The 12,748-nt window shown below is 41.3% G+C and overlaps 1 protein-coding gene across 6 annotated transcripts in view; it reads right to left on the reverse strand.

Moving 5' to 3' along the window:
• BIRC6 (baculoviral IAP repeat containing 6) overlaps positions 1-12,748 on the reverse strand; it is a 183,557-nt gene that overhangs the window by 77,583 nt on the left and 93,226 nt on the right. For all 6 annotated transcript variants that reach the window (XM_063305522.1, XM_063305550.1, XM_063305531.1 and 3 more), the window contains exons 46-49: positions 11,653-12,215; positions 10,030-10,205; positions 8,247-8,343; positions 7,653-7,847 (exon numbers count right to left, since the gene is read on the reverse strand). In XM_063305522.1, the coding sequence (XP_063161592.1) occupies positions 7,653-7,847; positions 8,247-8,343; positions 10,030-10,205; positions 11,653-12,215 (1,031 nt within the window). The remainder of the gene's footprint in view (positions 1-7,652; positions 7,848-8,246; positions 8,344-10,029; positions 10,206-11,652; positions 12,216-12,748) is intronic.

Consider the following 12,748-nt stretch of genomic DNA (forward strand, 5'->3'; position numbering starts at 1 on the left):
TCAGATAAACTTGCAAAGATAGTAAATTTATCAAAAAGCCAAACCAGAAGAGCAAAAAGAAATACCTGTATTGCACATGGGAAAGCAGTTGGACTACATTTGTGACTGTATATATTTCACCCAGAGTTATTTGCAACTAGATCAAATAAACATTATACATTTGATGTCAATCACTGAGCATTTCACTTCCATTAAAAATGGAAATGCTAGAAACTTCAGTGAAGGTTCCTTCTGATTTGGTGTGAAAAAAGCTTCAGATGGGTTAGCCTTATTGCACAGATAGGCAAAGATAATGTCACTTGGATCTTTACTTTAGGCTTTGTGCCTTTACATGGTACCCTTCCAAGTATTGACAGTGGCTGAGCTTGAGAGTATGCATAGTAGAGAGTGGCACTGTTAATCAGACAGCAAGAAAGAGAATGAAAAAGATTTATACTCCAGAATGAATGAAATACGAGCTTAATGGTAACTGATGAATGCTTAGAAAAAGGGCTGCCTATCGTAAAGAGGGAGACTTTAAATTTTAATTTTAAAGGGTGTTTTCTATCAAAAACTAATATATGGAGAAAGCCTGTAGTCCAATGACACTCTTCAGTGTGCTCTCCCAGCATCTTTCACCCAAGTCTGTAAGAGAAGGCATCTTCATTATATCTTAGAGAGGGGGGCTGTTATAAGGGCATCTATCAGGTATCAGACATTTAACTGGTACTGATCTTTGGGCAGAATAAAAATGCCCACAAAGCATCTAACAAATTTAATATCTCCTTCCGTGTTTCTGCTGGAAGGAATTGTCTGTAGGACTGACTGCCTGAGCAAACGAGAAGCACTTGTGAAAGATTTTCTGGCCATTCTGGGGAAGGGAAGATGTTATAGAGGATAGCTGTTTAAGAAATTCTGTCTTGGGTGAAAGGCAAGGAAAAGTTGAGGTGGAGTTCCTTGGCATCAATCCTACAACAAAAATATGTCACATGATCTTTGTCCTTCCTAGATGATAGAAGTTAGCCCAATAATAGATGCATTCCTCACATCAACAGACAATTTCTATATAGTTCCCATGGAGAAAATAACAAAAGACAGAAACTTACTACAAATGCTTATACGTTGTGATTAGCCTAAATAGAAGTTCTTAGTACTTAGTCATGCTTCATACTGTCAGGGAAATGGCTAAGTATATTTGTGGTCTGGGGGGAAGATAGAAGATAGAGCATCTAATTACATGGTTTGCTCCCATGTTTAAAGATACCATTAAACAGGCAAAAACACTGCACGTGAATTTGAACCACAGGTCTTCAGAAAGGGGTTTTTTTTTGGTGGTGTTGGTAATGGTGGTGGTGGTAATGGTGGTGGAGACACTAAACAGCTTTCAAAAATATGTTATGTCCCAAAAGTATTTGCAAAGCAAGAAAAGTTTCTACTAATGATTATCACATCAAAGAACACAAAAAATGACAAAATAAACTTTCTGAACTAAAAAGCACAATGGGAGTCTTGGTCATTGTGAGAACAGAAATTTAAAGAAAACCCTAAAGTGTTTAAAAATTTTAATCATAATGAAATGAGGAACATCTAGTTATTTTAATTCCAAAAATTTATGGTTAAGTGTGATGACTTTAAATCATGTTCTTATCTGAGCTGCTATGCAACTGAAGCTCTGAACATAGCACTTACTAGAACGTGACTGAACATATGAAAATCAAATTTAATGGTGAATCAGTTACAATGTAAATCTCTCCGTATGTTTTTCTTTGTGTAATGTATCAAATTTAAGCCAAAGAATAGAGCCTATATAATATTAAAAACCCTGTACAGTTCTTACAAATTTTAGGAACTGAGGTGTGTAACAAAATTTTGTGGTGAGAAATGCTCCTGTTCAAAATTCCAGATAACCATGGCCTATTTCACAATACCATAAAATGATCATCATAACTGTCCTAACAGCCAGGAACCACGCCGAGACGAGGAATAGGTCTCTAGTGTTTTATTACTGCTACATTAGACAGAAAATCCTAACAAACTGAAGAAGCGTGGGAAAAACCCAGACAGATAAACCCCAAAAGTCAAGGCAGGTCTGATCTGTGTCTCTTTGAATGGCTGCTTAATTCCTCAGTACTACGCATGCGTTTTCCCCCCTGGATAGGGGCCCCCTCCTGCTCACCATCAGTACTCATGACATCACCCTCCCCTCCAGATTCACATTCCATTTCAGCCCCCTCCCTTCCAGAGGTCTCATAAGAGTCCATCTCCCCCTCCAAGCTCCCATGGGAACTGGGCAACAATGGAAATTCTTCAAAGGAAAACTCCTCCAAGGACGAATCAGTGCTGCTCTCCAGGTCTGATAACGCTTCTGGCCCAGGTGGCTGCTGCTGGAAAATAGCTAGATAATTAGAAGATTCTTCCCCCCTCCCCCTTGGGAAATGCAAGCCCGAGGTGGAGAGCTGTGGCTCTCCCTCCTCCTCTCGCTCTGGTCTTGGAGCCTCAAGCAGGGGTGGAAGTTGCCAACGTATGAACTCCTCTGCTTGGGATTCCTCTGCTTGCTCAGTCAAGTGAGGAATCTCTGGTAGAGTGCAAGGCTTGGGTTTGTGAGGGAAAAGCTGATGGAATCGTTGAACCAGCGTTGGTGCATGCACATCTCTGGCATTCTCCCATGTGCGCTCTTCCTCAGGGTACCCTTTCCAGTGTATTAAATATTGGATGCCCCTTCCCCTCCTCCTAGAGTCCAGAATTTTCTCGACTTTGTATTCCTCCTCCCCCTCCACAATTACTGGAGGCGGGGGGGCATTTGCGATCGTAAGGTACTTGGGGGAGGGTCTTTGGCTAGCAAGGCTCTGTGAAAGACTGGATGGATTTTCATGGATGCTGGCAGCTTTAAGCAATAAACCACTGGATTTATCTGCTGTACCACAGTGAAAGGGCCCACAAACTGAGAGTCCAACTTCTTGGAGGGTCTGGTAGAAGTCAAAAACTTGGTAGAGAGCCACACTTTGTCTCCTACCACAATCGCTGGCCCCTCTTGTCTGTGAGCATCTGCAGCTCTCTTGTAAGCACTCTTTGCCCTGTTCAGTTGCTCCTTTAACAACTCCTGTGCAGCTTGTTGCTCTTTAAGAAAATCAGCCACGGCTGGAACAGTTCCCTGCTGGGAGGAGGTGGGCAATACCCGAGGGTTAACCCCATAGAGTGCTTGGAAAGGAGACATCTTGGTAGAAGATTGCACAGAGTTGTTATAAGTAAATTCTGCCATGGGGAGCAGGGCTGGCCAATTGTCTTGCTGATAAGTGGTGTAACACCTGAGATACTCCTGTAACCATTGGTTAATTTTCTCAGCTTGCCCGTTACTAGCCAGATGATGCGATGATGATAGGTGGACCTGGACACCTAATGACTGGAAAAGGGCCCTCCAGAACCTGGAAGTGAACTGAGGGCCTCTGTCACTCACCGAGTGATTTATCATGCCTCTATACCTAAAAACATGGTCCATAAACAACTGCGCTGTGGCTTGAGCAGATGGGAGGCCCTTGTAAGGAATAAAATGCGCCATTTTAGTGAAAAGGTCCACCACCACTAGTATGGAAGTCAGCCCCTGGACCGGGGGTAAATCAGTGATGAAATCCATGGAGATTGTATCCCAAGGCCTACTGGGGGTGGATAGGGGTTGCAAGAGTCCTGTGGGCTTCCCTGGGAGAGGCTTGGCTCATCTACAGGTATGACAAGAAGCAATGTAACCCTTTATGTCTGCAGTCATCTTAGGCCACCAGTAGTCTCTCAGAGCTCTATGGAGAGTTTTGAAAACACTTCCATGGCCTGCTGTTTGTTGGTCATGGCAAAGTCTCAGTACATCTTCCCTCAATGAGGGGGGAATGTATAATCACCAGCTATGCCAGAGGATTCCTGCCTCCACATTAAATGGGGAGGCAGTGTCTTGCGGGTCCCTCTGGAGGTCATCCATCCTGGCCCTGGCATATGGGTCCTGTTGCTGCTGAGCTCTGACTCTTGTAAATAGGTCCTTTGCTTGTGTGCTTGCTGCTAAAATCTCTGTCTGGTTCTCCCTCATAGACTGCTGAAAGTTGTGAGGTTGTAATATAGTAGCCTGTACCTCCTGGTGAGTAGCGGGGGTTGCCTGAATGGATCAAGACAGCGCATCTGCCAAACAGTTCTGCACCCCGGGAACATAAGAAATAACAAAATTGAAACGGGAGAAAAACTGGCTCCATCTGATTTGGCGTGGGGTGAGGGATCTGGTGTTTTGTAGAAGCTGTACATTCTTGTGATTGGTGCAAACTTTCACAGGAAAGGTTGCACCTTCTAGCCAGTGCCTCCACTCTTGAAATGCTGCTTTAATTGCTAGCAACCCCTTGTTAAAAACATCATAGTTTCTCTCTGCTGGTGAGAGCGTGCGGGAGAAAAATGCACAAAGGAGCAATGTATTCTCTGTTTTGTTTGTATATTTCAATAAAACAGCAGCAATAGCAAAATCTGAAGCATCTGAATGCATTATGAATTGTTTCGTGGGATCAGGGTGCTTTAAAAGTGGCTGGGATGCAAAGAGTTGCTTAAATTCTTGGAAGGCTGCTTGCTCTCTCTCCCTCCAAATGAATTTTGATCCTTTCTTCAAAAGCTGTGTGAGGGGTTTAGCCCTGTCACTAAATTTATTTATGAATCTCCTGTAAAAATTGCAGAACCCTAGAAATCTTTGTACCTCTTTCACATTTCGGGGGGGGTTGGGGGTTGCCACGAGAGAATTGCCTGGACCTTAGAAGGATCCATGGATATGCCGTCAATGTTGCTATTTTATAGCCCAGGAAATGTAATTCAGTTAAATCGAAGGCACACTTCTCTAGCTTGGCAAACAGCTTGTTCTCTCTCAGTCTTTGTAAGACATTACGTACATGGGTTACATGAGTTGTAGCATCCTCAGAGAATATTAATATGTCATCTAGATAAATGACCAGATACTTATCTAGTAAATCAGAGAAAATTTGATTCATAAATTGGGAAAATATGGCTCCTGCATTAGACAAGCCAAAGGGCAAAACAAGGTACTCAAATTTACCAAACCTGGTATCGAAGGCAGTCAGATATTCATGCCCCTCTTTCATCCGGATCAGATTGTACGCATTCCTGAGGTCCAACCTAGTAAAAATGCGTGCTTTCTGTAAGCGATCCAGCAGATCAGATATTAGGGGGAGTGGGTGATTTTCCTTGACCGTGACTTTATTGAGGGAACTGAAATCATGGACCACTCCCATGGGTGCCTCCTGGTTTGCCGGTGCCAACGGGTCAGGCTTCTTTGGTACGAAGAAGGTAGGAGCAGACGCTGGGGAAGCAGATAGTCGGATGAAACCCTTTTGGAGATTAGAATCCAAGTAATCCTTTAAGGTGGCTAGTTCCTTGGAGGACATGGGATATTGTTTCCTTGCTGGAATCTTGGCTCCTGGTATCAATTCAATGGTGCAATCACAGTCCCTATGGGGGGATAGTGCTGTGGCCTCTTGTTTGCTGAAAACGTCTGCAAAATCTGCATACTTGGCTGGCAACTGGACCCCCCCCCTGCTTCCGTGGCTGCATTGGTTGCTGGAGAGAGGAGAGCAGCTTGAATCTTGTGGTGCTGGCATTCCTTAGCTGGGAAGGAGACTGCTCCCATAGTCCAGTTCAACAATGGGTTGTGGATCTTCAGCCAAGGTGTGCCCAGGACTATAGGCACATCAAGTGATGCAGTAACATAAAGTTGGATCCACTCAATGTGGTTTCCCGTTGTTAGTTGCAAAGGTTCTGTGAAACTTCTAATCGGCCCTGCCTTGAGGGGCTGGCCGTCAATGGTCTCAACTTCTATGGGACGTGGCAATTCTATGGTCGGGATGTTGAGGTCTTGTACAGTCTGTACATCAATAAAATTGGTGGAAGCTCCGGAATCCATGAGGGCCTCTAGCTTGACCTGGTGCTCTGGGTTTACGTGCATTATGACTGGTAAGTAGTAAAAGGATTGCCTGGAATCCTTGGAATGAGCCCTTAATTGATTGATGGTCTCCCTGCTGAGCTCTGTGGAGGGAGACTGACGGAGTTTCCCTGGTTGGAAGTTGAGGTGGAGGTGGCTCTTGGTTCTGCTGCTTGCCCTGGGGCTCTTACGGAATTTGCTTGGCTTCTCGCTGGGCAAGCTCTCACCATGCGCCCCTGGACTCCACAGTAGAAACAGAGGGCTCTCTCTCTCTCCTTCTCTGTCTCTCAGCCTCGGAAATAAGCCTCCTGCTCACCCCGATCTGCATCGGCTCCTCTGGTCCTGAGTAGAGAGATGCTGCGGAGAGAGCTGGAAATCCTGGAAGCGCTCTGAGGGCCCTGTTACTCTCTGGCTGCATCTGTCTGAGCTCTTCTAGCCTGGTGTCTATGACCACAGACAGCTGATATAAACCTTCTAGTGTAGCTGGTGTTCCTTGGCGCACTAATTCATTTTTAATTTCTCCATCCAGCCCCTGTTTGAATTGGTCTTTCAAGGCACTCTCATTCCAGTCCAGATCTCCTGCTAACAGCTTGAAATCAGCAATATAGATTCCTACTCTCTTGTTGCCTTGCTTGAGCTTCCGAATTTCCCGACTGGCAGTGACCTCTCTGATCGGGTCGTCAAAATGTGCTCGGAACCCTGCCAGAAAATTCTGGTAGTCATTGAGAATTGGGTCGTTGTCCTCCACCATGGGAATAGTCCATTTGGCTGCTGGGCCCTTTAGCAGACTTAAAATGAAGGTGACTCTGGTTCTGTCTGTGGGAAACTCTGCCGGTCTGCTGTCGAAAAACACTGTGCACTGTGTGAGAAAGGTTCTCAACTGTCCTGCTTCTCCTCCAAACTTCTCTGGTAGACTGCCCTGGGATCTCAAGACTACTGGCGGAGCTGCTGCTGCTGCTGGCACCGGTTGTGGGTTAATTGGAGCTGGTTGTTGTAACTGCTGTAGCATGGCTGCTTGTAATATGTTGATCTGGAGACCTACTTGTTGTTGATGTTGTTGCAATGCTGCTGCCAGTTGTTGGATGGCTTGCCGAATTTCCTGGTTTTCCAAAGACCTTTTCCCAAATGTCTCTTCCTTTTTTTTTTGTTCCTCCCTCTTTCAATGGGAGTAGGAGTTTGTTAGGATTGATATCCTAACAGCCAGGAACCACGCTGAGACAAGGAATAGGTCTCTAGTGCTTTATTACTGCTAAATCCTAACAGAAAATCCTAACAAACCGAAGAACCGTGGGAAAAACCCAGATAGATAAACCCCAAAAGTTAAGGCGGGTCTGATCTGTGTCTCTTTGAATGGCTGCTTAACTCCTCAGTACTACGCAAGCGTTTTCCCCCCTGGATAGAGGCCCCCTCCTGCTCACCATCAGTACTCATGACAATAACCGCCCAAAGTAGGGAGGGGAATAAATTTGATATATAAAAGTAGAGGAGAGGAGAGGAGAGGAGAGGAAATAATCCTTCCCTGCACAGTCCTCCTTCATATACTAATGTAACATTTTGTGCCTATTCTACTTACTCCATCTGTGGTTATTCCTTCTGTTTTCTGTAATAATTTAGTATTCTTCTGTAAAACCTGAGTTTCCCTCAAACCCTGCTAATATATTCTATTCTATGAAACTTGTATGTGTTTCAAAATGACACCAAACTGTAGAGGTATGTAACTTACCCAATGGTGCAAAATTGTGGATTCCTTCTGCATTATCAGGCTCAGAAGCGAGTACTCTTGCTTTTAAAGTACTATCTGTTGCCTTGCTAGGGCCAGAGTCTAAGAATTTCATAATAGTTGAAACCATGCTTCTTGCTGTGTTTACAATGGCTCTGGTACTGGTCACCATGTTATTGCAAATGAGCTGAACACCTCCTAAGAAAGAAAGTCAATAAAGACTGAGAATAACAATATGATCAATCACAGTTTAAACAGTTTTGACAAAACAGCTGACTACAGTTTATTAAAAATCTGGAAGAAATCATGCCTACACAAAGAGAGGAGACTACAAAAGTGATATTCAAAATTCTTTGATCAGAATTTAAACCATATTTGAGACCTGCCACTTTGCAACTATTTCCCCTCATGTGCTCCTTCCTTTCTCCTGTTCTCTTAATAGTCAAAAACTGGAAGAGCAACAGTGCAGTCTGAAGTACACAAATTGGGCAGGCTGGGTAGGGGAACAAAGAGAAGATAGAGCCTTTTAGCTCATGTACAAATCTGTTTTGATTCTAATTTCAGTATATTTATTGAAAATGGAAAAAAGATGCTTACCCATATCATGAAAAGCTTTCAGTGCCTCACTGGTATCCAACACTCTTAAAATGAACCACAGCAAAGGCTCAGACAACTGGCAAGTGGCAAGAGAACCCTAGTGGAAATGAAAAAAATACATATATCTAGACGTACACAATCAGCAGATAAGTTGGCTATAGAAGTTGGCTTCATACTACAAAGGAACAATGCCCGCCAAATCACTTTTTACGTTGGCTTTTGTTTTTATTCTAAACCATTAAAATAAATGAAAGAACACTAATTCTCATAATGCTTGAACAACACATTTTTGCCTGAAACTGACATTCAGTTTGAAATTAATTGAAGAGCAGTGAAACAAATCTGTCAATGCCTGTTATACATATTGCAAATAGTATTGTCTAAAGCTTAAATTAGTAACTAACTGAAAAGACTGAAAGAACTAAGCCAGCTGACCAGCCAGAGCTTTAGATTAAACATTCATTGCTTTTTTTCTTCAGTGCATCCCTATATAATTCAGATCAATCTTATGTTTCTAATTTTCTGGAAGAGGTCTCTTGTCCTTCCTATTCTATTGTCTTCTTCCACTTCCTTGCATTGCTTGTTTAAAAAATAATTCCTTATCTCTTCTGGCTAACCTCTGGAATTTTGCATTTAACTGGGCATATCTCCCCCTATCACTGTTACCTTTTGCTTTCCTTCTTTTTTGGGCTACTTCTAGTGTCTCAGCAGATAGCCATTATAATATTATATTATAATTCTATATTCTAATTCTAACATGTTACACCTTACATTATTCTCTAATATCCAACTCTGACCCACTGGCCCGTTGTGCTGCTTGTCATACTGCTGGAGCTGTCTGACTCTGACTGTGCTGTGGTTAGCCCAGCCTTACAAACTCCTGCTGCCCCCAAGCTTCCTGGATTTACAAAGCTTCTTCTGCCATCCTCCTAGTATCCCAGGACTGCTTTTTCCCGATCCTCTGTATTCCACTAATCCCAAAGGGTCACCTTCTTGTTGTCTTTAGCTTTTTTCTCCCCTCTTCTTTCTTTGTCTCTTTTCTTCCACATCCAGTCTATTGTCTTCATTCCATACCGGTGCTGCATGTTCTTCCTTACACAATTTGTTTCTAAATGCACTCTTTTCAATAATTCAGACTTTATAATATTATATTACCTGGGTCTAATAACCTGGGATCATCTATAAATGTTATTAGCGTAGTCGCTACTTCTCTCAAAGATATTAGTGAACACAAATCATTACAAACAGAGAGGCCTCCAAACTTCAGCAATTATAACCTCTCATCTCAGAAATCTTTTAAGATAATCAGTTTATTTAAGTAGTAGTATTACATTTTAAGATCCACAGTGTATTTTAATTTTGGCAGTGTTCTAGAATTAGCACTGTAGTATTAGACAAGTGGGGATCTTTCAAGGCACTGAAGAAAATTTTCATTTGTCTTCCTCTTGTCTGTTCCTTGTTTCCTCAGAAAATCTACTGTCATTGTCAGGGATATAGCTTGTCAATGTTAGTGTCTGCAATGGTAATGGCATCCTATTGCCCTGTAAACTATATAGCAGGCCTTGCTACACCATGTTATACAGGTTTGCATGCTACATGCAGCACACCAGGGGAGAGGAGACCTTCTAGACATATAGTGCTCTAGAGTTATTGTAAAGGTGGCAATAATCCACTATAGAGTAGGGGGCATATGCATTTTTATGGTTGATGCAAGCAACTTCCCTAAGTCTTCAGCAGAGAGAGGACCAGAAATCAATTATAAGGTAATACTTTGAACACTTACTTGTCTTCCCATATACCCACAGGCCATGTAAGTAAGAATTGGCTGAAGCATCACGTGCACTGTTGTGGCTTTTTTACTGAGTGTTGTTAGTATAGTAAATAACCCATCTCCAACTGATATGGCATCCAATCCGCCATGAAAATTCTCATGTTTTGTAAGATGTAAACCACTGGCACCTAGGATAAAGAAAAAGTGTATAAATCTGAAGGCACTGAAGTTCTATTTAGTAAACATTGAAATGTTTAAGATAGCATTATCTCATTTAATTCAGGATAATCTTTCATCCTTTTCAAAAGTAATAATAATAATAATCAGCTCATGTTTTTTGTTGAAGGAAGATGGCATGCAAGGCAGTAAGTTTAATTTACACATATTTCACTATTATGAATGTTAATGACAAAACAAAAATGCAAAAGCTGATTTGTAGTATTTTCAGTGCATTTTTGTAGGTTTCAGTGGGCAGCAAATAGCAAAAACAGTAGATTATTTCCTGTTCTTCACACTGCCAGTGTCAAATTACTATGAGAGCAGTACCTTTTTTCCTCAAAATCTATCCTCTTGCTGAACATGCACAGGCCAACTTACAAACCACTGAGGCAAAACATACACATTCACATACTAAGGACATTGTATTCTGAGACAATTAAGTTGAGGTTTTAGATCCTTTATAAAAGTAGGTACTTGGACTTTGCTAAGGGTGGGAACTGTTTTCTCTCTCCTTTTAATATATATATTTATTCACAGAAGTCAATGACATTCTATGTAGTAGGGCAATTCTAGAATGTTTCCAAGAATGTTTGATTGGTGTAAACTCTGCACTCTTTCCAGTACCAGATTAAGAGGCAGTATGATATAGTGATTATGCTAGTGGATTAGGAATAGGGAAACTCACATTTAGACTGACCAGGAGCCATGGAAGTTCCCTTGGTGACTATGGGCTGGTGAGCTCAAGTTACCTTACAGGTAACAGCAAAGTTGTTATTATTGGGAAAAATTTGGAGGATGAAGTACTATGTATGTCTTCTTGAACTTCTTGAGGAAAAGTGGAACTTTATTCAGCTTCTCTTTCTGTTTTGATTGGATTTATCTTGCTTAATTGGCTGCTGCATTTTATCCTATTATTTGTATTATATTTCTGTATTTGGTATGAATGTTTTTTTCCTATTTTTTCACACCATCCTCTATTTTTTAAAATAAAGTTAATTTTAAAGCAAAAATTGAGACAGATTGATATATGAGATAAAAGAGGGTTTAACACAGATTTTTATTTGCATCACTTTTAATACCTTTGCTAGTCCACTGAAAAATATACTGAGTTACCTATAATAATTCAAGGATGAAAAATATTTAGCATATTACCTGAGCTATTCCAGGTTATCTATCTATGTGGTTGCTAGGAGTCAAGTATGACTTGATGGCACATAATCAATCATTCATTCCAGGTTATATAAAACTATTTGAAATACACCAGCATTCTTACAAACAAAAACTCCAGAGCCATTTTATCTGGTACTATAGCATGGCATAATGATGGATTACCTAAGAATTGCATGCAAGCTGCTCTGACCTTTTGAGATGGTAAGCAGGATATAGAAATTATACATGCATAATTAAAATACCTACCAATTATCATTGCCATAGCACTGCTGTTACATTGGCCCAGAGCAGACAGAATCTGGCTCATAATTTGTTGGTTCGCTAAGACTAGGTCAGCTACATAGGCAGTTGAGCCTTGAGTACTGCCACTGTTTCCATTGCTATCTTTTCCACCAGAAACCTTTTCTTCATCAGAAACACTGTCCATGGTGCTGCTAGCCATCTGAGCCCGAGCACTATATTCTCTGTTGCTTGAAAGAGGCAGCTGAACCAGAATATTGACCAACTTGAGCAAATCAAACATGAGCTGATCCCTTGTCATCTCTCCACAGACTGCTTTGGCATCCCCTGGCCGGATGATATTAGCAAAGAGCCCTCCAAAACATGCTCGAGCACCCACTGAACTGTCAGAACCACTACGAGACATCACTTTATCAGCACACGTAATGTAATGGTGCACTAGAAATGTGATGGATTCAATAACAGCAGAAATGGTGCTCACTGAAACAACTTCAAAATTCTGCTCAAGTGTAAATTCCAGAAGCTTCACTTGTGCATCCAGAGGCCCCTGGCCAGTCTGGAAAGCACCCCTAGAAATAAAGGAAATTGAAAATTAGGGTTATTTTAGCAGATGAAAATCAAAATGCATACATACATACATTTATATTTTATTACATGAGCCTAACCAAAAACCTGCATAAAGAATAAAGATAAAAAGATACAAAAAGCAAAAATAAGGAATGAAACATGAAAGAAAATTGTAAAAACAGTTTTCAGTAACACATTCTCCCCTTTTCTTTCATTCTTTCCCAACCACTACTTAAATGTTTATGCTTGTGTTGAACATGAAACATTGGAGATTGTTGCTTATATTTGTTTAAGTCATTTCATCAGTTATTTTTAATTAGTCTTTTAACTTTTGTCCTAGAAAACATATTCCAAGTGTCTAAATTTGCCTTGCTGTGTAATGTGTCATATATAAGGGAGCCATACCTGCTTAAATTCAGTTAAACTTTTGTTATGAATAATATACTGTCAGTTTTACCATTGCCACAGATTCTTCTATTTTGTTCTCCCAACGTTGTATCATCAGCAAAATTTCACTTTTCTAACCTTATGCCAA

The sequence above is a fragment of the Candoia aspera genome, chromosome 1, assembly GCF_035149785.1.
Source record: "Candoia aspera isolate rCanAsp1 chromosome 1, rCanAsp1.hap2, whole genome shotgun sequence".
NCBI classification, from domain to species: Eukaryota; Metazoa; Chordata; class Lepidosauria; order Squamata; family Boidae; genus Candoia; species Candoia aspera.